At 46.7% G+C, this 23904-nt stretch overlaps 1 protein-coding gene across 5 annotated transcripts in view; it reads left to right on the top strand.

Annotated features, from left to right (window-relative positions):
* Nucleotides 1-23904, top strand: part of LOC139532520 (interleukin-1 receptor accessory protein-like 1) — a 377293-nt gene that overhangs the window by 252288 nt on the left and 101101 nt on the right. For all 5 annotated transcript variants that reach the window (XM_071330263.1, XM_071330267.1, XM_071330264.1 and 2 more), the window contains exon 7: nucleotides 23715-23847. In XM_071330263.1, the coding sequence (XP_071186364.1) occupies nucleotides 23715-23847 (133 nt within the window). The remainder of the gene's footprint in view (nucleotides 1-23714; nucleotides 23848-23904) is intronic.

The raw sequence follows: 23904 nt of genomic DNA, 5'->3' as shown, positions 1-23904 counted from the left end.
TGTTTGCACTCTGACTGAATAAATGGATGGATGGTCCAGGAAATACGTGTCAGGGAACATGGACCTCTTTCCCTTCTGTCCTTTCTTCTGTCTTTCCTTCGCTCCCTCCTTCCTTCCTTCTTTACCTCCTTCCTAATAGTATTCAGTTGAAACGTGCCTTCTTAATCTCTCAATATTCTTTCTGATATCATTAAAATATTGTCTTCTCTTCTGTGCCGCCAAAAGGGCTATCGTCTTATCTAAGATGAGTTATATTTGATGTCTCACGTTGACTTACTGTCACAGGGGTAATTAGCTTGTTCTGGCCAACTGTCGTTTATCAGCCAGTCCTTTATCTTTATCCAGCTATCAATACTCATAGCACACCTCCATTAAATCCCTCAGCTCAGTTTTACAGAGCACTGATAAAAGGAAGCAAGATGTTTTCTGATGCTCCAGGGCTGGGTCAGTTAGTCTCAGTAAGTTCCTGGTGTGTGCACATCATTATTTCAACCCAGCACTATAACACACCTGTTTTAACCTCATTTAACACTTGGTGACCGCATGTCTTCACTCTCTCACACACATACAGGAGCCTGTAGTATTTCCAGACAATCACTGTTCTCTCACTACTTACATGTGTGACTCTCTTCATACACAGTATCTACATTCTCCAACCAATCAGAAGAACCGATAGCTACAGTAGCTACCCGGACTATCTGCATTGACTCATCACATACTGTACGCTGCTGTTACTGTTTATTATCTATTCTGTTGCCTAGTCACTTTACCCCTACCCGTATGTACATATCTACCTCAATTACCTCGTACCCCTGCACATCGACTCTGTACTGATACCCTGTGTATATGTTGCCAAGTTATCGTTACTCATTGTGTATTTATTCAACAAAAATATATTTTTTTTCTCTCTGCACTGTTGGGAAGAGCCCGTAAATCAGCATTTCACTGTTAGTCTACACCTGTTGTTTACCAAGCATGTGACAAATAGCATTTGATTTGATTGTATACACCTTATCTACATTCTCCAACTGTGCCTTCTCTGTTGCCTCCATTGTTGGCTCCCCTCCTTCTCCTCCCCTCCTACTCTCCTCCCCCTCCTCCACCACCTCCTCCTCCACCTTCTCCTTATCCTCCCCTCCTCCTCTCCTCCCCCTCCTCCCCCTCATCCTCCTCTTCCTCCTCCCCTCCTATTCTCCTCCCCCTCCTCCACCACCTCCTCCTCCACCTTCTCCTTATCCTCCCCCTCCTACTCTCCTCCCCCTCCTCCTCCTCCTCCTCCTCCTCCTCCTCCTCCTCCTCCTCCTCCTCCTCCTCCCCTCTTCTCCTCCCCTCTTCTCCTCTCCTCCCCCTCCTCCTCCCCCTCATCCTCCTCTTCCTCCTCCCCTCCTACTCTCCTCCCCCTCCTCCACCACCTCCTCCTCCACCTTCTCCTTATCCTCCCCTCCTCCTCTCCTCCCCCTCCCCCTCCTCCACCACCTCCTCCTCCACCTTCTCCTTATCCTCCCCCTCCTCCTCTCCTCCCCCTCCTCCTCCCTCCCCTCCTCCTCCCCCTCCTCCTCCTCTTCCTCCTCTCCTCCCCCTCCTCCACCACCTCCTCCTCCACCTTCTCCTTATCCTCCCCCTCCTCCTCTCCTCCCCTCCTCCTCCTCCCCCTCCTCCTCCCTCCTCCCCTCCTACTCTCCTCCCCCTCCTCCACCACCTCCTCCTCCACCTTCTCCTTATCCTCCCCCTCCTCCTCTCCTCCCCCTCCTCCACCACCTTCTCCTTATCCTCCCCCTCCTCCTCTCCTCCCCCTCCTCCTCCTCCTCCTCCCCTCTTCTCCTCCTCCTCCTCCTCCCACTCCTCCCTCTTATCCTCCCCCTCCTCTCCACCCCCCCTCCTCTCCCTCCTTCCCCTCCTCCTCTCCATCTCCTTCCCCTCTTTCCCCTCCTCCTTTTCCTCTCCTCCCCTCCTCCTCCCCACCTCCTCCTCCTCCCCCTACCTACTCCTCCTCTCCTCCCCCTCCTCTCAAGGTGAATGAGTAGTGCTACAGTGGAATGACAGAGGCCTGCTGTCTGCCCTCTTCCTCTACCCCTCTGTGAGGATGAAGTCTGTGTGACTGACAGCCCAGGGTCTCTGTTGCCAGACTGGCACCACCTGCAGGGTTCTCTACAGGAGGCCCCTGCTCCCCCCATCCCTCCCTCCATTCCTCCCTTCTCACTCGCTACCACTCCTCCTCTCCCACAGACAGCAAAGGCTATGTCTCTGTCTGTGTTGTTTTAGTCCTTTTGTTTTGGCAGTTCTATTTGATTCTGCTTTCAGGCTCTTCCTTTGTGGTGGTGTGAGGGGACTGTTTTAGTTAGACGCTGGTGATGTTGTGTTGTTGTCGTCGGGGAAGTCTGCTCGTCCACTTCATAGGGACATTCAGAGAGCTGTTAGTGTCACTCATCTTTTCACTCAGAAATGTTTGAGAGCACAACATAACATGAAGCCTGTGTCGTGTGGAATAAACATGAGTGAACAGTCAACAATGTAGCCGTTAGATCGTAAAACACCCCAAAGAGACCCCAAATCCTGAAGAAGACGGTTAGCTGGGACACTGCTGGTCAACCTACATCACCACTCAAGGACATAGTAGTTGGGGTGGAGCAGAATTAGCATTAGAAGCAGGTGGACAGTGGAGATATCTTCCTATCCTTCCATCCCCTCTAGCGCCAATGCCTCTGGACCCATTTCACACTGCCATACCGCGCTAGCCTGCCACCTTTATCAGCTCCTCTATCAAAGGAGCTAAAGAGAGCAAAGGCGCCATAGCCGTCGTCCGCAGGCTGCCCAGGCACAGCTGGAGGAGCGGACCAGAGACATTATTCAGTTATTAAACTGTTATTTGCAGGTGTCACCCTCAGCAGGGCCGTGTTGATACAGGCGTTTCTGTTCCTCCATGCCGGGGTGGGGGTTTGACTCCTGGATCACGCAGGGCTGTTACACCTGAGGAGGCAGCAGGGGTCTGGGGCTCCGCAGGGTCGCTACCTGTCCCTCAGACGTCCGCTCCCTCCGCAGCATGAGATGAATTGGTTCTTTTGTTGTTTATCCACAGCTTCAGGGTTCAGTCTGGGATCTTCAAAGAGACAGTACGTGTGTGTTGTCCTTTCTCTCTCTGTCCTTAGGTCCACTACTGTGTACTATAGACTAGACAGGCCCTTAAGCAGCATCTGTGGATCAGTCATCAGAGAAAGCAGAGAGGACACACATGACAGAAAGACTCATTGTCTGCCTGGCTGCATGGTCAGGAAATAGACCTGTACTCTGAGGATTGTTGTGTTGCTGTATTATTTTAATCCTAAACTCTTTGATACAGTGCATTGAGAAAGTATTCAGACCTCTTGACTTTTTCCAAATGTAGTTACGTTACAGCCTTATTCTAAAAATAATTCTATTAATTGTTTTCCTCATCAATATACATGCAATACCCCATAATGACAAAGCAAAAACAGGCATTTAAAAAAAATAACAAATGAAATACCTTCTTTACGTATTCTAAGTATTCAGACCCATTGCTAAGAGACTCGAAATTGAGCTCGGGTGCATCCTGTTTCCATTGATCATCCTTGAGATGTTTCCACATGTGGTAAATTCAATTGACTGGACATAATTTGGAAAGGCACACACCTGTCTAAATAATGTCCCACGTCAGAGCAAAAACCAAGCCATGAGGTCGAAGGAATTGTCCGTAGCGCTCAGAGACAGGATTGTGTTGAGGGACAGATCTGGGGAAGGGTACCAAAAAATGTCAGCAGCATTGAAGTTCCCCAAGAGCACAGTGGTCTCCATCATTCTTAAATGGAAGAAGTTTGGACACACCAAGACTCTTCCTAGAGCTGGCCGCCTGGTCAAACTGAGCAATCGTGGGAGAAGGGGTGACCAAGAACCCGATGGTCACTCTGACAGAGCTCCAGAGTGCCTCTGTGGAGATGGGAGTAGACCAGAGAAACAAGATTCTCTGGTCTGATGAAACCAAGATTAAGGTCTTTGGCCTGAATGCCAAGCGTCATGTCTGGAGGAAAACCTGGCACCATCCCTACGATGAAGCCTGGTGGTGGCAGCATCATGCTATGGGGATGTTTTTCAGTGACAGGGAGAGGGAGACTAGTCAGGATTGAGGGAAAGATGAACGGAGCAAAGTACAGAGAGATCCTTGATGAAAACCTGCTCCAGAGCGCTCAGGACCTCAGACTGGGGCGAAGGTTCACCTTCCAACAGGACAACGACTCTAAGCACACAGCCAAGACAACACAGGAGTGACTTCGGGACAAGTCTCTGAATGTCCATGAGTGGCCCAGCCAGAGCCCGGACTTGAAACTAATCGAACATCTCTGGAGAGACCTGAAAATAGCTGTGCAGCAACGCTCTCCCATCCAACCTGACAGATCTTGAGAATATCTGCAGAGAAGAATGGGAGAAACTCCCCAAATGCAGGTGTGCCAAGCTTGTAGCGTCATACTCAAGAAGACACGAGGCTGTAATCTCTGCCAAAAGGGATTCAACAAAGTACTGAGTAAAGCATCTCAATATTTATATAAATGTCATATTTCCATAGTTTTCTTAAAAATATACATTTGCAAAAATGTCTAAAAACCTTTTTCTGCTTTATCATTTATGAGGTATTGTGTGTAGATTGAACAATTTAATCCATTTCAGAATATAGCTGTAACGTAACAACATGTGGAAAAAGTCAAGGGGTCTGAATACTTTCCAAAGCACTGTATATCATTGGTTTTAATGAGATGCGTGTTGATATGGCTCACAGTGTTTACAGCAAGAAATATCATATTCATGGATGAAATACAAATGATCTAAGCGCTTCATTCGTTTTACGTACTATCCATTATTTTCCGCTATGCCAGCTTTTTTTGGTCAGAAGGTTAGTTTATTACATGCATCATTAGCTTGAGCCCTCAAGGTACGCCTCCTTCTCTCTCACTCTGTTTTTTGCAATGACACCACATTTTCCAAGATGTTGACCTAAGACTGCCAGACAGGCAGTTTTCTTCGCCTCTCAATTTTCTCAAGGTCTTTACCTTAAAATAGCCATACCTTATCGACAACGGCCACTGAATAAATGACTTGGAGTTGCAAGAGGGAGATTCATTCAAACACCGTTCTATATGTCCAGCAGTCCACTATTACAGAGCGCACAGCAATGCCATATAATGCCACTGATTCATTCACTGTTCCATTCATCTGGACGTCGATGAGGACCTTCAGGACTCTACCCTGGGTGTTAAACTAGCTATAATCAAAAGATGGGCTACTATAAGTTGTCATAACTAAATACCTTGGGCCCAGGACTCTACCCTGGGTGTGTGATCTGAGGTGACCAGAGAGGAAGAGGCGCAGTGAGAGGTTTTACGCAATGCGTTTCTATGGGCTTATTTTAGACCTAAGCTTGTAGCCTGCCTTCCCGCCTTTAGGAACAACGATTCCCATTGTTTGGGCGGAGACCTGAGCATCTCGTCGCTATATACAGATCTCTGAGGTGACCCAAGCCAGCTGGCTGCCCCCAGGGCAGCAGAGAGTCATAGGCCCCAGCCTTTGTTGTGTCACCCCCTCTACTGGCTCTGTGATGTAGAGGGTTGTATGATGTGGCTCCAGACCAGACTCCTGGCCCATGGCCCAGTCCTGCATCCCTAGAGCCCATCAGGGGCCAGAGACAGAGGTACTATAGTGGGCCAGCATGTCGAGCTGGCTAACTGACTATCTGGCTGCCTCCGTTATAGAACCACTGACCCCCCCCGTCCCCGTCCCCGTCCCCTTTGGTTTGCCTCCATTCATGCTATTGTTAGGGTCCCAATCCAATCAGAACCCTGTTAATAAGCTTCGGCAGTAAAAAATGCCATTGTTCTTTCGCTGCAAAAATGCGTTTGGATGAATGTGCTCAACAAGATAAGAAAGACACACGTTGCATATTGATTCAAACATGCTTCCTTCGCTACGCATGAATTCATATCGGTTCCCATGTACAAGTCTGGTCTGTTTTCATTGAGTGGGGCCTTCAAGGGCTGATCCTCACACAACTACACCCCCCTCCCTGCACCTGCATTGTTCCTTCCAGCATTTATCTTTAGTCTCTCTTCTGCACCTCTTCAGAGAAAGAGAGAGTTCCCATGCAGTGGGGCTTGGTTGGCAATGAGATGCAAATGCATGGAGTAATTGAGAATATTGAGCGTTGCTGTTGTTTATCTGCTGGGGTCTAATGGGACACGAGCAGGTATGGAAAAGCTGCTTATCTGCACTATAGTCTACACGCTCGGAATGAAGATTACACACTCACACACACATAGTCTCTCTCTCTCACACACACACTGACACACACACACTGACATACACACACACACACACACACACACACACACACACACACACACACACACACACACACACACACACACACACACACACACACACACACACACACACACACACACACACACACAGCTGTCTGGATGAGAGCCAGAAGTGGAGAGTTCAGTGGAGAGTTTAGCCAGCGTAGCTTCTGTCTGTGTGTTTCTGGACATGTGTTAACATTGTTTGACTCCCTGTCCCTTTTGAGGGAATACCTTCTCTCTGTCATGGATAATACCGTCTGTCTGTCATGGATAATACCTTCTGTCTGTCATGGATAATACATTCTGTCTGTCATGGATAATACCTTCTGTCTGTCATGGATAATACCTTCTGTCTGTCATGGATAATACCTTCTGTCTGTCATGGATAATACCTTCTGTCTGTCATGGATAATACCTTCTGTCTGTCATGGATAATACCTTCTGTCTGTTATGGATAATACCTTCTGTCTGTCATGGATAATACCTTCTGTCTGTCATGGATAATACCTTCTGTCTGTCATGGATAATACCTTCTGTCTGTCATAGATAATACCTTCTGTCTGTCATGGATAATACCTTCTCTCTGTCATGGATAATACCTTCTGTCTGTCATGGATAATACCTTCTGTCTGTTATGGATAATACCTTCTGTCTGTCATAGATAATACATTCTGTCTGTCATGGATAAGACATTCTGTCTGTCATGGATAATACCTTCTGTATGTCATGGATAATACCTTCTGTCTGTCATGGATAATACCTTCTGTCTGTCATGGATAATACCTTCTGTCTGTCATGGATAATGCCTTCTGTCTGTCATGGATAATACCTTCTGTCTGTCATGGATAATACCTTCTGTCTGTCATGGATAATACCTTCTGTCTGTCATGGATAATACCTTCTGTCTGTCATGGATAATACCTTCTGTCTGACATGGATAATACCTTCTGTCTGACATGGATAATACCTTCTGTCTGTCATGGATAATACCTTCTATCTGTCATGGATAATACCGTCTGTCTGTCATGGATAATACCTTCTGTCTGTCATGGATAATACCTTCTGTCTGTCATGGATAATACCTTCTGTCTGACATGGATAATACCTTCTGTCTGTCATGGATAATACCTTCTGTCTGACATGGATAATACCTTCTGTCTGACATGGATAGATCATGTAGATCATCTCTGTTGACAAGAACACAGTTCTGGGAAACAGCAGCATCATCTATTAATGAGCATGCCACACTCAAACCACTAATGTGTCAGAGGAGGTGATTTACTGATTTCTGTTGTGGATTTTCACTCTGCCCTGTAAACCTACAGAGACCAACTCCATGTGCACTCACACACACATCCATCCAGAGGACTAGGAACACACTGTCTTGTCTAGGTATGGTATGCACAGTATATTCTATACATATCTGTCAGGTAGGCAGCTTTTGTATGACATTGTATTGAAGTGAAATTGTATGAATCTCTTTCAGGGACATTGTCACACACAAAGGCTTGACGCATTCCTATTATTCTGGAACCTGGAGAGAACTTGTATCTGTATGAAATAATACTGTCTTATACGTCTGTCCCCATACGGTGGGAGTGTTGGTAGTGTGATGCCAGCTGTGACAGTCTGCTGCGTTGGAGCGGGAGTCTTGAGGGTAGTGTGTGTGTGTGTGTGTGTGTGTGTGTGTGTGTGTGTGTGTGTGTGTGTGTGTGTGTGTGTGTGTGTGTGTGTGTGTGTGTGTGTGTGTGTGTGTGTGTGTGTGTGTGTGTGTGTGTGTGTGTGTTTCTGTAAGTGTGTGTGTGTGTGTGTGTGTGTATGCAGTATGCACTTACATGTGCGTTTCTTTCGTTCATGCCTGCCTGTGTTTGTGGTGTGGTCTGACCTAAATCTCTGTTTCACCCCCTGGACCCCTCCCAGACCTAGCCTCCCAGCCTCCATGTCTGTCCCTGGAGCCCTCCCAGCCTCCATGTCTGTCCCTGGACCCCTCCCAGACCTAGCCTCCCAGCCTCCATGTCTGTCCCTGGACCCCTCCCAGACCTAGCCTCCCAGCCTCCATGTCTGTCCCTGGACCCCTCCCAGACCTAGCCTCCCAGCCTCCATGTCAGTCCCGAATCATATGGCAAACAAGACGTATCCTGTCACATTAAGCGCTAGCACAAATTGCACATCTTGGCTAATAAAAAGACAGAGAAATTGCTGCCAGCAGCTTTTCTGGAAATCTCTCCGTAATTCCTCATGAGCTTTAGTATTACAGCCTCACTATCCAGAGATAGATTAACTTCCACATGATGACTTCCACAGTTTACTGTTGCAATGCGGCTGACTGACTGGCTGACTGACTGGTTGACTGACTGACTGACTGGCTGGCTGGCTGGCTGGTTGGCTGGCTGACTGGGTGGCTGGCTAGTTGGATGGCTGACTGGCTGACTGGCTGGCTGACTGGTTGACTGGCTGACTGGCTGGTTGACTGGCTGACTGGCTGGCTGACTGGTTGACTGGCTGACTGGCTGGCTGGCTATATACATCTAATTTGCATATGTGTAGTTCCGTCTTATAAGCATTTGCATAAATGTATGTCATTCATAAATATTCTTCTGATTCGTATATATATTGTATGTATATTTTATGTACTGTTCATTTCTAACTACAACTTGAGGTTAAGTCTTCTCACATTATAGGATAACATTTATATTTTATGTAAAGTAAACTCACCCCATTCCGTACAAATGTGTGCAACCGCGACATTCAAACGAGGCTACAAAGAAAACTAATGGGACTGTAGTGACTGTGTTGACTTCAGAATCTGGGGTGTGAACTACGTTTCTATTCAAGCGTTGATCGACATGGTGATGGCTCTATAGTATTGGAGAAAAGTTGAAAAAACGGACCCTCCGTTACATCGTGACGTATCATGCCGTAACGTACAGCTCGCAAAAAGCAACTATTTCTGTCTTACAATCTCTCTCCACCAGGTGTAGCACTTCTCTCATCGTTTAAAAACAAGAAATGGACAGTGACGGAGGTAAGGGGAATGGATACCTAGTAATTTTTTGCTTCATCACTGCAAGCGATCATGATTCTCAAAGCCGCTGTTTACTTCTGAAGATCACTTTAGCACCGCCCTAAAAACCCGATTCAAATTCGACACAAACCTTCAAATAGGTATGTAATGACACATTATATAAACTCTTTATAGTGTTTTATCTACATTTTAGAGGCGATAAGGTGATAAGTTGGACAGATCGAGTGAAAAAAAGCAGTTTTTCCACACATCTTCTCTCCTTCACACTACCACGCATTAGTTTCGCTTCCCCACCCGCCATTTTTTTAAAGACCCGACGGAGCTCATTGCCTTCTTGAATCATGCAGAAACGGGCAGCGTGGAGGTCTCGGCATGAATGCTGTTGGAAAGGGGAGAAATTGTGCTTTACAATGGTATTGACATTACAGTTGATCTGGAAGTATTACGTTTTTGGGGCGCTAAAATAAGGGAAATTGTACGGACCAAGGCGATGTACAAAAGTGAGTGAGTTTACGTTACTGTATATTGAGGTTCATAATCATCTCACATTATAGGATAAAATGTATATTTTATGTACTGTACTGTTCTCACTAGTCCATTTCCATATAACCCACTCTGCAGTCCTGTATCTGTCTCCCTGCACCATTGATCCATAGCAGGGGGTCTCCGTCCCACCCCCCACCACTGCACCACTCTGAACCAATCAACATTCAAAGTGGGAACCCATCTCCATCCTCCTGTCATTTACAGACTCAGTGTGGATCCCAACCAGTCACCCCAGTATCCCAGGGTGCAGTGCAAGAGCAGGCCCAGTGGGACACATCCCAATCCTGACAGCTCCACACATCCATCCGTCCGTCAAACTCTATGGTACTTCCTACAGACGGAACCCCCATCTCTCCCCTCTCCCTCTCTTTTAGAAAATATGATTGAAGCCATCCTGAGTCAATTTGGTTAAGTGTTGCAGTAGGTAGCCTGTGTCATTAAAATTGTCATTTTGTGACAAGGCCACTGTTGAAAATGTTATTGTCAGGGCCAGTCTGTCCAAGTTACGGTGCGTCGGCTCAAATGATTCAGGGTGCGCTGTGACAGCTCCCACTGGTCCAGGCAGGGTGCCACGGTCATTATGAATGCAAATACTGTAGCCGTGATTGAGGAAAGTGTCAGTCACTGGGATAGGAGGCCTAATACCTGCAGAGAGAAGGAGAGAGAGAAAGGGAGAGGGAGGGAGAAGAGGGGGAGAGATAATACGATCAGTGCTCGGGGAGAGCTCATCAGCATGTTCCCTGTGCTGTCACCCTAGCTGGGCCACCTTTATACACGCACACATATTCAGACATATTCTCTTACACATCTCGCTGTCTTACTTAGATCTCTCTCACTCTGTTTCTCTATCACACACACACACAGTATAACCTTTTCTCTCATGTCATCCTCCTGTCAGGGACTCATCAGAATTGATTACCAGGGTTTGGAGAAAGCAGGAAAGAATATATTGGAAGTCATGCTGAAATGTGAGACTGTTGACAGATTAGGGCTTAATGAAATGATGGATTTGGAATGTTTTGAGGCTTACGCATAAACAGAATGGCATTACTCACAAGCATCTTCAGGGACCAAGAAGATTACACAAGGAGAAGTTTAAAAAAAAAACTTTATCTTTCCTTCTCAAAAGTGTCTTTTCATTATACCGTAGGAAGATATATTGATTAGGCGGCCAGTACATAGGCCTCATAGAAGTGATATTGTAACCGTACTGTGATATATTGTGATTGACGTGTACTATTATAATGTAACGTTATGTGATTCCATCTTACCTTGAGGCAACACAAAGATCATACAAGATCTGTAACATACGTTTCAGGCCATCCAAATATGTTGTTTCCCATCCATGATGCCCACATGAATTTACATATAGCGGCTCCCACGGAGCATGAAATATGGACTTGTTCTGTACACGCCGTCTGGCGCAATGCACTCTGGGACGGCGAATGATTGACACATCAGCACTTCTGGCCTTAAATTTATGCATGTGTCATGATATCCCCTTAAAATGTTCTCTCGACTCCTGCGCAAGGTCATAATTTAGCTACGTCCGGTTGACTTCTCACTCCCTTGATAGCATTGCTTGTAATTTATCGTATTGTTTTAATTAAATGGATTGCGAACGGCGGCTTAAGTGCCTGGGTTTTTTAAGACAAGCAATTTTTTGAAGAAACACAAGGTTATCTGAATTGTCAAAGTCCGCGGTGCAACGGCGGACTGCACAGCACAGCACACACATAAAGAGGTATCTATAAAGTTGAAAAGGCTCTAAACTGCTACCATGTGTTTAGCTGAATTGGATGGTTATACAAATGTCACCTAGAGGAGGAAGGGAGGAGAGCAACTTCTCCACACTGGGGGAGACTACAGTACAGAGGCCCTAGAGGGACAATTTAAAGGGGTCGATGGTGTGGATTCTGTCTGTATGCAGCAGGAAAGGGTGGTATTGGTGGGAAAGCGTGACCAGCGAATTGATTCGTGATGCCAAGGCGCTTTTGCTGCAATTTCAGTCAACCATCAGAAGAGCCGAGGGCAGAAGAAATGAGACGGTCATGGATTTAGATGTAGAAGTCAGAATGGTCAGTGATTATGAGATTTGGGCCTAATCAAAGTCATGGAGAAGCCAGCCTCAAAGGTCATTCCTTTATTCCTTTTGAGGACTTTCTTCAAAAATAGAATCACATAGAGAGAATTTCAAATCTGCCTTCAGTCAAAGATACATTACATGTGAAAGTTGAGACAAATGAAGACAGCCGGCACTATAACCTTTTGGGTCACAGAGTTCGTATTACTGTGTCCTTGTCCTTCTCCTTACTGGTCGTTTCACTTCCTCATTGAAGCCATTTGGTCTGGTCAGGGGTTCCAAGCTCTTCTCTCCTGTAGGATATTTTCCTGTAGCCCTGGCTGCTGCAGAATCCCTACTCCCCAGCCACTGCACCAGCACACGTCTGGCCCCTTTGTTTGTTACGCTCCTGAATCTGCATCCATAATGTGGCCCTGGCTGCTGCCCTCCCGGGACTCGCTTTAGGAGAGAAAGAGAGATGGAGGGAGGCAGAACGAGAGTAGATAAAAAGCAAGGGAGAGTATGAGAGCAAGGGGAGCGGAAGAGAGGAAGAGGAGACAGATAGAGGGATAGGGAAAGTAAGGGGGGGACAGCAGACGGGAAATCTGTGCTCCTGAGTGTCAGCCCGCACAGTTGCCTCTGAGGCCACGGCAAACTGTCAGCCCTCTCTACTCTCATATCCTAAAGGAGAGGGAGAAATTATCCTGAGAGAGAGGGAGATAGAAAGAGGAAAAGCGAAAGAGACTTTGATTCCCCTCTCCCTCCTTCAACAGGGATTTGTGGGGATAAGGAGCAACATTTCTCCTTTGGCTTCTACAGCCCCTCCACCCATCAAAGTCCTCGCTTCACTGACTCAGACAACCCTCCTCCACATTCTACTCACGTGTCCCATTGATCCTCCACACAATGGCCAACGCCCTGGGAAAAGCACCTACAGTATAGCCTACGAGCTACACTACAGCACTATGCTGTTGGTTTGTTATTAGATGGACTTCCAGGGCCCAGGGAGTCAGGGGCTGGAGGTGTGGGACACAGCCTGAGCTTAGTGAGCTGTCCCTGGGTAGGCAGTGAGCCATCTCTGGCTAGCCTGGCTCCACTCGCAGCCTCCTCGCTCCACTGGACCATACAGGGACTGACTCGGAGCTTGGCCATGGAGGTTTGGAGGGCTGCCAAGTAGTTTTTGGGGTTAGGGAAGTCAGGTGAGGTCACCCCTCAGCACTGATGTAAGGTCCGTTTGGGTAATTTCTCCCCTAATGGTTAAGGTGAGGATTAAGGGAGGGTAAAACTGATCCTAGATCTGTGCCTACAGGGAGGAAACTTTTACACTGAGCCAGTGGGGCCCACAGAGTCTGACCCAGCAGTGCCTGAAGGACCCCACTGTGTTGTGCTGTGTCTAGATCTCTGTCTGGCCTTGCTTCAGTAGCCCTCCCCTCTGAGCGCTGCTTAGAAATTCTCCAGACCTTCCCATGGGCCTGGCTAAAGCCATAGGTGTCCGGGGTTTATAGTGAATGCTCAGTGAATGTGCAGATGGGCTGATAGCGATTCCCTTTTCTCCTTGAGTGAGCTCTTTCACCCCTGCCTGTCTGTCGACTCTGGATAGCGTCAACATTTTAGAGAGGACACTAGTCCTTGAAGTGGTGGAGTGGAATTTCTTAAAGAAACTTAGGGTAAACAAAATGTGTGTTTTCGAAATTAATAAAATAAGTATTGATGGTTATCGATTGGTTAGCATCGAAACACTTCATTAGCGAGTTAAGCAATGACCTGGTCTCAAATGAGAGTCGTAGTGCGCTTTGACTGGTAAAAAGGAGCTATATAAATCCAATCCATGATTATTACTATTATTATTAGTGTTCTGTTCCATATCTGAATCAGACATATCGGTACAATGATCATCCATTAGAGCAGTGGGCTTTTGTATTAATCACCCTTTGTGCTTAAATGCGTTGCATTGTTGGAAATATCAATGCAGGAGAGGCTGTTGATCTTTTGAAAATGTCAGGCTGTGGTCTACCAGACATGCATTATTTGGATGTGGTCTCTCTCTCTCTTTCTCTCTCTCCAACTCTCTCTATACCTTCAGAGTCCATGGTGCAGTATAACCCGATCGATCCTCTATGTCAAGCCAGGCACACATCCATACTGTACATTGATCTCTATAAGCTCGCATTCGATTGCAGTGTACTTGCCCTCTGATTGGAAATCAACACAACCATTCAATGTGTTACAGACAGCGGTTTACAACCAAATCAACACAACCATTCAATGTGTTACAGACAGCGGTTTACAACCAAATCAACAACGATCTCCTAACGTTACATGTCAACAACGATCATAATGAAGAGTGCCGGTCTGGTCTGCTGTGTACTGTAGTAGAAATCATCAATTTACTCCGTGCATGGCCGAGAACTCTTCAGAATGGTTTAGACTAGGCACGGTGGTTTAGTTATTGCTATTGTGACGCTCCATAAACTCACAGTGTTTCCTTAATGAGAGAAACGTCACGCCAGCCAATTTTGGTAATGATGTCCAATGGAAATATGTGTCTAGTCGTGGATGGGCCATGAGTGAGACAGCAGAGAGCTGGCTAATTGAATGTGGTGGTCACAGTAGTGTAAGTAGCAGCTTATACTGGGTGAAAGAGGACAACAAAGCATCATGAGAAGCATAGAGAAACCATTAGCCCTATGCATCCAAGTGTGTCCCTGCACAGCCACACACACACACACAGCCACACACACTTAGTCAATCAGAGGACACACATGCACACTCACGATCACACACACACACACACACTCACACAGGCACAGTGCACACACACACACACACATACTCAGTCAGAGAAGCAGGACTGCTGTGAACATTAAATGATGCTTTTGTTTTGAACCCTGTTATTGGGCTTAATGGTTCAGCAGTAAATTCTCTTCCTCTCTCCATGAAGGAAGAGTAGGAGGATTAAAAACACTTTCAATGTCATTACAGCTGGGATTTCAAAGGCACTGAAAGTCTCCAAAGCAGAGTTCCTTCACTTTGAAATCTTTCTCCAATTGTAACTGAAGCGTCATTTATTCAGGACAGCTATACTAGAAAGGGAAAGCTTCCTCACTTACAAACTGCTCTGCTGTTAGCAGATGAGTCCACATACAAAACAAGGAATATGCTTGGTCAGTGCTTGACTTAGACTTGTGTTTGTAATGTACAGTACAGTCTTGGGCTTTATAGTGGGCGCGTTCCTCTGCCCAGATCTGATGCCTGACAGATCTTACAATACACGGATAGGTATTTTACCTATCAGCCAACCACAATCAAATGTTATAGCAATTTGGTGCCCGACGGCACAGTCGATGACGTGGCATGCAACCATTGGTATATGCTCACAACGTCTGAGCAGAGGAACGCCACCATTTACATTTTACATTTGAGTAATTTAGCAGACTCTCTTATCCAGAGAGACTTACAGTGCATTCATCTTGAGACTTACAGTGCATTCATCTTGAGACAGCTCGGTGGGACAACCGCATATCACATGCATAGAAAGCACATTTGTCCTCAATTAAGTAGCTGTCAGTAGAGTCAGAGCTAGAAGGGGGGGTAGTACAGGAAGTACAGTACAGTATAGGCCTATATAGTGTTTGTATATGATGATCTGGAACAGACCTCAGGGTTATACGATGATCTGGAACAGACCTCTGGGTTATACGATGATCTGGAACAGACCTCAGGGTTATACGATGATCAGGAACAGACCTCATGGTTATACGATGATCAGGAACAGACCTCAGGGTTATACGATGATCTGGAACAGACCTCAGGGTTATACGATGATCTGGAACAGACCTCATGGTTATACGATGATCTGGAACAGACCTCATGGTTATACGATGATCTGGAACAGACCTCATGGTTATACGATGATCTGGAACAGACCTCAGGGTTATACGATGATCTGGAACAGACCTCAGGGTTATACAATGATCTGGAACAGACCTCAGGGTTATACGATGATCTGGAACAGACCTCAGGGTTATACGATGATCTGGAACAGACCTCAGGGTTATACGATGATCTGGAACAGACCTCAGGGTTATACGATGATCTGGAACAGACCTCGGGGTTATACGATGATCTGGAACAGACCTCGGGGTTATACGATGATCTGGAACAGACCTCAGGGTTATACAATGATCTGGAACAGACCTCAGGGTTATACGATGATCTGGAACAGACCTCGAGGTTATACGATGATCTGGAACAGACCTCGGGGTTATACGATGATCTGAAACAGACCTCGGGGTTATACAATGATCTGGAACAGACCTCAGGGTTATACGATGATCTGGAACAGACCTCATGGTTATACAATGATCTGGAACAGACCTCAGGGTTATACAATGATCTGGAACAGACCTCATGGGCCCTCATTACTTGCCTCTCAGGCCGTACTTCTTTGAGGCATATATGGTCTGGACATGTACCTACATGTACAGTATGCTCATTGAGACCAGTGTGTGCGTGTGTGTGTGCCTGTTATGTGTGCGTGTGTGTTCCTCTGGCGATCGGGCATCCCATCGGATCGACTGCTTCCTTCCTCCGCTCAGAGCGGTGATGCCAATGCTGCAGCTTTTTACCTTATTACTGTGACTAAGAGAGGCTTAAGGAAGGCAGAGGAAGATAAGGAAGAGAGGGCGGGGGGAATGAGTAAGGGAGAGGGAGAGAGAGAGAGAGAGGGAGACGGGGAGAGAGAGAGAGAGAAAGGGAGAGAGAGGAAATGAGAAAGGGAGAAAGAGAGAGGATGGGAAGGAGAGAGAGGAAGAGGGGAGAGAGGAAGGGAGTGAGAGGAAGAGGAATGAGAGAGAGGGTGTGTGTGTGTGTGTGTGTGTGTGTGTGTGCGTGTGTGTGTGTGTGTGTGTGTGTGTGTGTGTGTGTGTGTGTGTGTGTGTGTGTGTGTGTGTGTGTGTGTGTGTGTGTGTGTGTGTTCTTCTGTGTAGTCAGTGTGATATTGGCCTACCTAGATTAACATGTCAATAAAGGTACTCCCACTTTGTGATTATTATGTGCATAAACTCCATTATCTGATGCTGGGAATTTGCAGTATATTATGTACATACACGAATAATGGTACATTAGAGCCTGCATGATAGAATAAAATGGGGTGATTTCCAATCCCCCAGGAATAAAGGTACAGTATTTTTGTGGAGTAGCAAGAGGGGAATAATGATTCCTCTCAGAGCTGAACCTACCAACATGCTTTGCTTTTTTTTTTGCGTCAGTAAAAGGTCTGTACCTGTTCTGTAGCTCCATAGTGAACTCTTGTGGACAGGAATGGTACTGCGCCATGTTGCTCCACAACATAACTCACCTCAATGGGCACACTAACTGTCACACTCAAGGTGCATCCTGCAATTCTAAGCCATTGATTTGCCCCTAGTCTCCCAAATAGCTGAAGTTTAGAGACGTTTACCATAATTCATGTGGGGAAAAGATACACATCAACCAGATTCACAGGTCCCTTTATGTTTACCTGGTTTCTGCTCCTAATAATCTGACAAGGGGGCTGCAACATGGCGGAACGTTTCAGAACCAGAGAGAGATGGTCAAATAAATCCCTATTACCTTTGAACTGCCAATTATCCGCCACTGCTATCTGCCATCTCACAGACATCTGAGCCCCAAACCCCTGGGGACGGATGGGGAGATGAGATGAGACACTAATGAATGATGCTGAATCACCTCTTTGAGTTTCTCAACATACTTTTAATGGCCGCTCCTTGATCAGTCCAGCTTAGTATGGGCTCTAGTGGCTAGCCTCTCTGGCTCTCTGGCTTTGATGGTGTTTTGGGTTACCGTGGGGATATTGTGGGCTCACAGCACATACATTTTACATTTTAGTCATTTAGCAGACGCTCTTATCCAGAGCGACTTACAGTAGAGTGCATACATTTTTATTACATTTTTTTTTTATATTTTTTTACATACTGAGACAAGGATATCCCTACCGGCCAAGAGCAGACGCTCTTATCCAGAGCGACTTACAGTAGAGTGCATACATTTTATTACATTTTTACATACTGAGACAAGGATATCCCTACCGGCCAAACCCTCCCTACCGGCCAAACCCTCCCTAACCCGGACGACGCTATGCCAATTGTGCGTCGCCCCACGGATCTCCCGGTTGCGGCCGGCTGCAACCGGCCGCAACCGCATGGCCCTACTGTTGGTTGGTATAGAAAATGTAAGTTGTCACTCAATGACAACTAATGAGATAGACTGGCCGGTCTATGTCCCAGATTGCATGTACACAAGTGTGCGTCTGTGTGCCTGCCTGTAATGGGGAAATTTCATATCACTAAATGTAATATTTAGTTTACAGCAAGCTTTAGTTTTTGTTCTAGCACTACACAGCTGATTCAAATAATCAACGCTTGATGATGAGTAGATTATTTGAATCAGCTCTGTAGTGCTGGGGTTTAGAGTGATCGACACAATGTTTAGCTTATTTAGAGTTTCTGTAATACACATCAATTCCTGTGCAGAAGAAAGACACGGCACAAATGAGAAAACAGAGTGAGAAATAAAGAGAAAAAAGAGAGAATGGGATCCATAATCCGGGCGTCTCGTCGTTGGTCCCAAGTCCCCGGGGCTGGCTGGGTGGAGTTAAGAGGCAGTTATCTCTCTCTCCGCCACATAAGATATGGCTGGAAATGAGCTGAGAGGGGAGAAAAAGCTCCATGCCAGGGAGAGAATCTGTCTCCTGAGCCGTGTCAGCTTTCCCCTCAGCCCCATTCACTGTGTCAGTCAGTCAGTCCCTGGCATCTGGAGTCTATCTGCACATCACATCCTCTGTGCCTGCCTGTCTGTCTGCCTGTCTGTCTGCTGGATGGAGCCAGGTGCTGCTGCTACGGATGATCAAAATCTGATTTCCACGAGATTCCCCTCCAATTGGCTCTTGGAGTAGTGTAGGTGGTGGTTATAGTTGCTTGAATGTCACTCTTGATGTCAATGCTCCTTTCTGACAATCTCGAGGGTATCGTATGATCCTGAAGCCTGAATCTCTCTCCATCCAGTAGAATGTAAAGGTTTTTATGCTTCTACACCTGCATTGCTTGCTGTTTGGGGTTTTAGGCTGGGTTTCTGTACAGAACTTTGTGACATCAGCTGATGTAAGAAGGACTTTATAAATACATTTGATTGATTGAAAATAATAATGAGATTTTATTAAGGTCAGATGAATAATAATGATGGAGTTTCAGTACCTCTACCAGTTGTTTGAACACGAACCGCTATAAACACACAGTCCAGTTCAAACTGCCTGTAAACACACAGTCCAGTTCATAGTGAATGATGACAGGTCCTACTGCCTGTAAACACACAGTCCAGTTCATAGTGAATGATGACAGGCCCTACTGCCTGTAAACACACAGTCCAGTTCAAAGTGAAAGATGGCAGGCCCTACTGCCTGTAAACACACAGTCCAGTCCAAAGTGAAAGATGGCAGGTCCTACTGCCTGTAAACACACAGTCCAGTTCAAAGTGAATGATGGCAGGCCCTACTGCCTGTAAACACACAGTCCAGTTCAAAGTGAATGATGGCAGGCCCTACTGCCTGTAAACACACAGTCCAGTTCAAAGTGAATGATGGCAGGCCCTACTGCCTGTAAACACACAGTCCAGTTCATAGTGAATGATGACAGGCCCTACCGCCTGTAAACACACAGTCCAGTTCATAGTGAATGATGACAGGCCCTACTGCCTGTAAACACACAGTCCAGTCCAAAGTGAAAGATGGCAGGCCCTACTGCCTGTAAACACACAGTCCAGTTCAAAGTGAATGATGGCAGGCCCTACTGCCTGTAAACACACAGTCCAGTTCAAAGTGAATGATGGCAGGCCCTACTGCCTGGAAACACACAGTCCAGTTCAAAGTGAATGATGGCAGGTCCTACTGCCTGTAAACACACAGTCCAGTCCAAAGTGAAAGATGGCAGGTCCTACTGCCTGTAAACACACAGTTCAGTCCAAAGTGAAAGATGGCAGGCCCTACTGCCTGTAAACACACAGTCCAGTTCAAAGTGAACGATGGCAGGTCCTACTGCCTGTAGACACACAGTCCAGTTCAAAGTGAATGGTGACAGGTCCTACTGCCTGTAAACACACAGTCCAGTTCAAAGTGAATGATGGCAGGTCCTACTGCCTGTAAACACACAGTCCAGTTCAAAATGAAAGATGGCAGGCCCTACTGCCTGTAAACACACAGTCCAGTTCAAAGTGAATGATGGCAGGCCCTACTGCCTGTAAACACACAGTCCAGTTCAAAGTGAATGATGGCAGGCCCTACTGCCTGTAAACACACAGTCCAGTTCAAAATGAAAGATGGCAGGCCCTACTGCCTGTAAACACACAGTCCATTTCAATGTGAATGATGACAGGCCCTACTGCCTGTAAACACACAGTCCAGTTCATAGTGAATGATGGCAGGCCCTACTGCCTGTAAACACGCAGTCCAGTTCAAAGTGAATGATGGCAGGCCCTACTGCCTGTAAACACACAGTCCAGTTCATAGTGAAAGATGGCAGGCCCTACTGCCTGTAAACACACAGTCCAGTTCAAAGTGAATGATGGCAGGTCCTACTGTCTGTAAACACATAGTCCAGTTCATAGTGAATGATGGCAGGCCCTACTGCCTGTAAACACACAGTCCAGTTCAAAGTGAATGATGGCAGGTCCTACTGCCTGTAAACACACAGTCCAGTTCAAAATGAAAGATGGCAGGTCCTACTGTCTGTAAACACACAGTCCAGTTCAAAGTGAATGATGGCAGGTCCTACTGTCTGTTAACACACAGTCCAGTTCAAAGTGAATGATGGCAGGTCCTACTGCCTGTAAACACACAGTCCAGTTCAAAATGAAAGATGGCAGGTCCTACTGTCTGTAAACACACAGTCCAGTTCAAAGTGAATGATGGCAGGCCCTACTGCCTGTAAACACACAGTCCAGTTCAAAGTGAATGATGGCAGGTCCTACTGCCTGTAAACACACAGTCCAGTTCAAAGTGAACGATGGCAGGTCCTACTGTCTGTTAACACACAGTCCAGTTCAAAGTGAAAGATGGCAGGTCCAACTGCCTGTAAACACACAGTCCAGTTCAAAATGAAAGATGGCAGGCCCTACTGCCTGTAAACACACAGTCCAGTTCAAAGTGAATGATGGCAGGTCCAACTGCCTGTAAACACACAGTCCAGTTCATAGTGAAGGATGGCAGGTCCTACTGCCTGTAAACACACAGTCCAGTTCATAGTGAATGATGACAGGTCCTACTGCCTGTAAACACACAGTCCAGTTCATAGTGAATGATGGCAGGTCCAACTGCCTGTAAACACACAGTCCAGTTCAAAGTGAAGGATGGCAGGTCCTACTGCCTGTAAACACACAGTCCAGTTCATAGTGAATGATGGCAGGTCCTACTGCCTGTAAACACACAGTCCAGTTCAAAGTGAATGATGTCAGGTCCTACTGCCTGTAAACACACAGTCCAGTTCATAGTGAATGATGACAGGTCCTACTGCCTGTAAACACACAGTCCAGTTCAAAGTGAATGATGGCAGGCCCTTGTGGCAAATGGCTTGTTTGCATGAAGGCCTACTGTAGCTTTGATTGTCTATGGTGCACCGTCTGTGTAGACTTTCCCATTCTATATTGCTATAGAATTTTCACAAATGCCTTAGTATACCCAGTTCCCAAACATTCTAAGAATTTATGAAAATGTGAAAATGACCATGTCTAGGTACTCGCTTGTCAGAAAATGTTTTAAAAAGTGTCATATTCTTTGTGGGAGTGTATATGAACAGATTTAATAAGATTTCATGTTGCTAAATTGCTGTCAGCTCCACTTGAAATAGCACTGATGCTGTTGTGTGTAGAACATCTTTCACCGTGCACGCTGTGAATCATGTTTCACACTCACACTAATTGGTAGTGTGGAACAATAAGGGTACTGGGCTAATAACCACCCCCTGCCCTTTGTGTAGAGGACGCCAGGAGTGTGCGTGGGAGAGAGTGAAAGAGAGTTCAGCAGTGTTCAGGAGCATGAGGGAGAGAGTGGGAGAGAATGGGAGGAGGGATGGGAGCTTCCGAGGCCGTAGGAGAGCTTCAGAGGAGGTAGGGGAGCTTCAGATGGGATAGGGGAACTTCAGAGGGAGAGGGGAACTTCAGAGGGGATAGGAGAGATTCAGAGGGGATAGGAGAGCTTCAGAGGGGATAGGAGAGCTTCAGAGGGATAGGGGAACTTCAGAGGGATAGGGGAACTTCAGAGGGATAGGGGAACTTCAGAGGGATAGGGGAACTTCAGAGGGATAGGGGAACTTCAGAGAGATAGGGGAACTTCAGAGGGATAGGGGAACTTCAGAGGGGATAGGAGAGCTTCAGAGGGGATAGGAGAGCTTCAGAGGGGATAGGAGAGCTTCAGATGGGATAGGAGAGCTTCAAAGGGGATAGGAGAGATTCAAAGGGGATAGGAGAGATTCAAAGGGGATAGGAGAGCTTCAGAGGGGATAGGAGAGCTTCAGAGGGGTTAGGAGAGATTCAGAGGGGATAGGAGAGATTCAAAGGGGATAGGAGAGCTTCAGAGGGGATAGGAGAGCTTCAGAGGGGATAGGAGAGCCTCAGAGGGGATAGGAGAGCTTCAGAGGGGATAGGAGAGCTTCAGATGGATAGGGGAACTTCAGAGGGATAGGGGAACTTCAGAGGGGATAGGAGAGCTTCAGATGGATAGGGGAACTTCAGAGGGGATAGGAGAGCTTCAGAGGGGATAGGAGAGCTTCAGATGGATAGGAGAGCTTCAGAGGGGATAGGTGAGCTTCAGATGGGATAGGGGAACTTCAGAGGGGATAGGAGAGCTTCAGAGGGGATAGGAGAGATTCAAAGGGGATAGGAGAGATTCAGAGGGGATAGGAGAGCTTCAGAGGGGATAGGAGAGCTTCAGATGGATAGGGGAACTTCAGAGGGATAGGGGAACTTCAGAGGGGATAGGAGAGCTTCAGATGGATAGGGGAACTTCAGAGGGGATAGGAGAGATTCAGAGGGGATAGGAGAGCTTCAGATGGATAGGAGAGCTTCAGAGGGGATAGGAGAGCTTCAGAGGGGATAGGAGAGCTTCAGATGGATAGGAGAGCTTCAGAGGGGATAGGTGAGCTTCAGATGGGATAGGGGAACTTCAGAGGGGATAGGAGAGCTTCAGAGGGGATAGGAAAGATTCAAAGGGGATAGGAGAGATTCAGAGGGGATAGGAGAGCTTCAGAGGGGATAGGAGAGATTCAAAGGGGATAGGAGAGATTCAGAGGGGATAGGAGAGCTTCAGAGGGGATAGGAGAGATTCACAGGGGATAGGAGAGCTTCAGAGGGGATAGGAGAGCTTCAGAGGGGATAGGATAGATTCAGAGGGGATAGGAGAGCTTCAGAGGTGATAGGGGAACTTCACGGGGGTCTATGAGTTCAGGAGGATGTAGGTGTTGGAAGGTGCAGGAGAGTCTGGAGGTGTGCATTAGAACCTAGACAATAGGAGACACCATCTAATAAGAATCACCCATATTATCCATGGTACTGGAAAGACCTAAATTTGTGGGCTCCACCTCACCCAGACATTTTCCCCTGCTTTACCCACAACCATATTACTTCCTTACCACAACAACCATGCCTTATTTCCTGTTTCCTGTCTCCACAGGAAATCAAGTCAACCTGACGTGCCGAGCGTTCTTCGGCTTCGCCGGGGAGGTCAGTCCGCTCATATACTGGATGAAGGGAGAGAAGTTCATCGAAGATCTGGATGTGGAGAGGTTCAGAGAGAGTGACATCAAGTAAGACACACACACACACATCAAGTAAGACCCTGTTACACACACACACTTCAAGTA

Source organism: Salvelinus alpinus, chromosome 10 (assembly GCF_045679555.1).
Source record: "Salvelinus alpinus chromosome 10, SLU_Salpinus.1, whole genome shotgun sequence".
Lineage (NCBI taxonomy): Eukaryota > Metazoa > Chordata > Actinopteri > Salmoniformes > Salmonidae > Salvelinus > Salvelinus alpinus.
The sequence above is the reverse complement of the archived record's forward strand: the minus strand, read 5'-3'. Positions and strand labels throughout refer to the sequence as shown.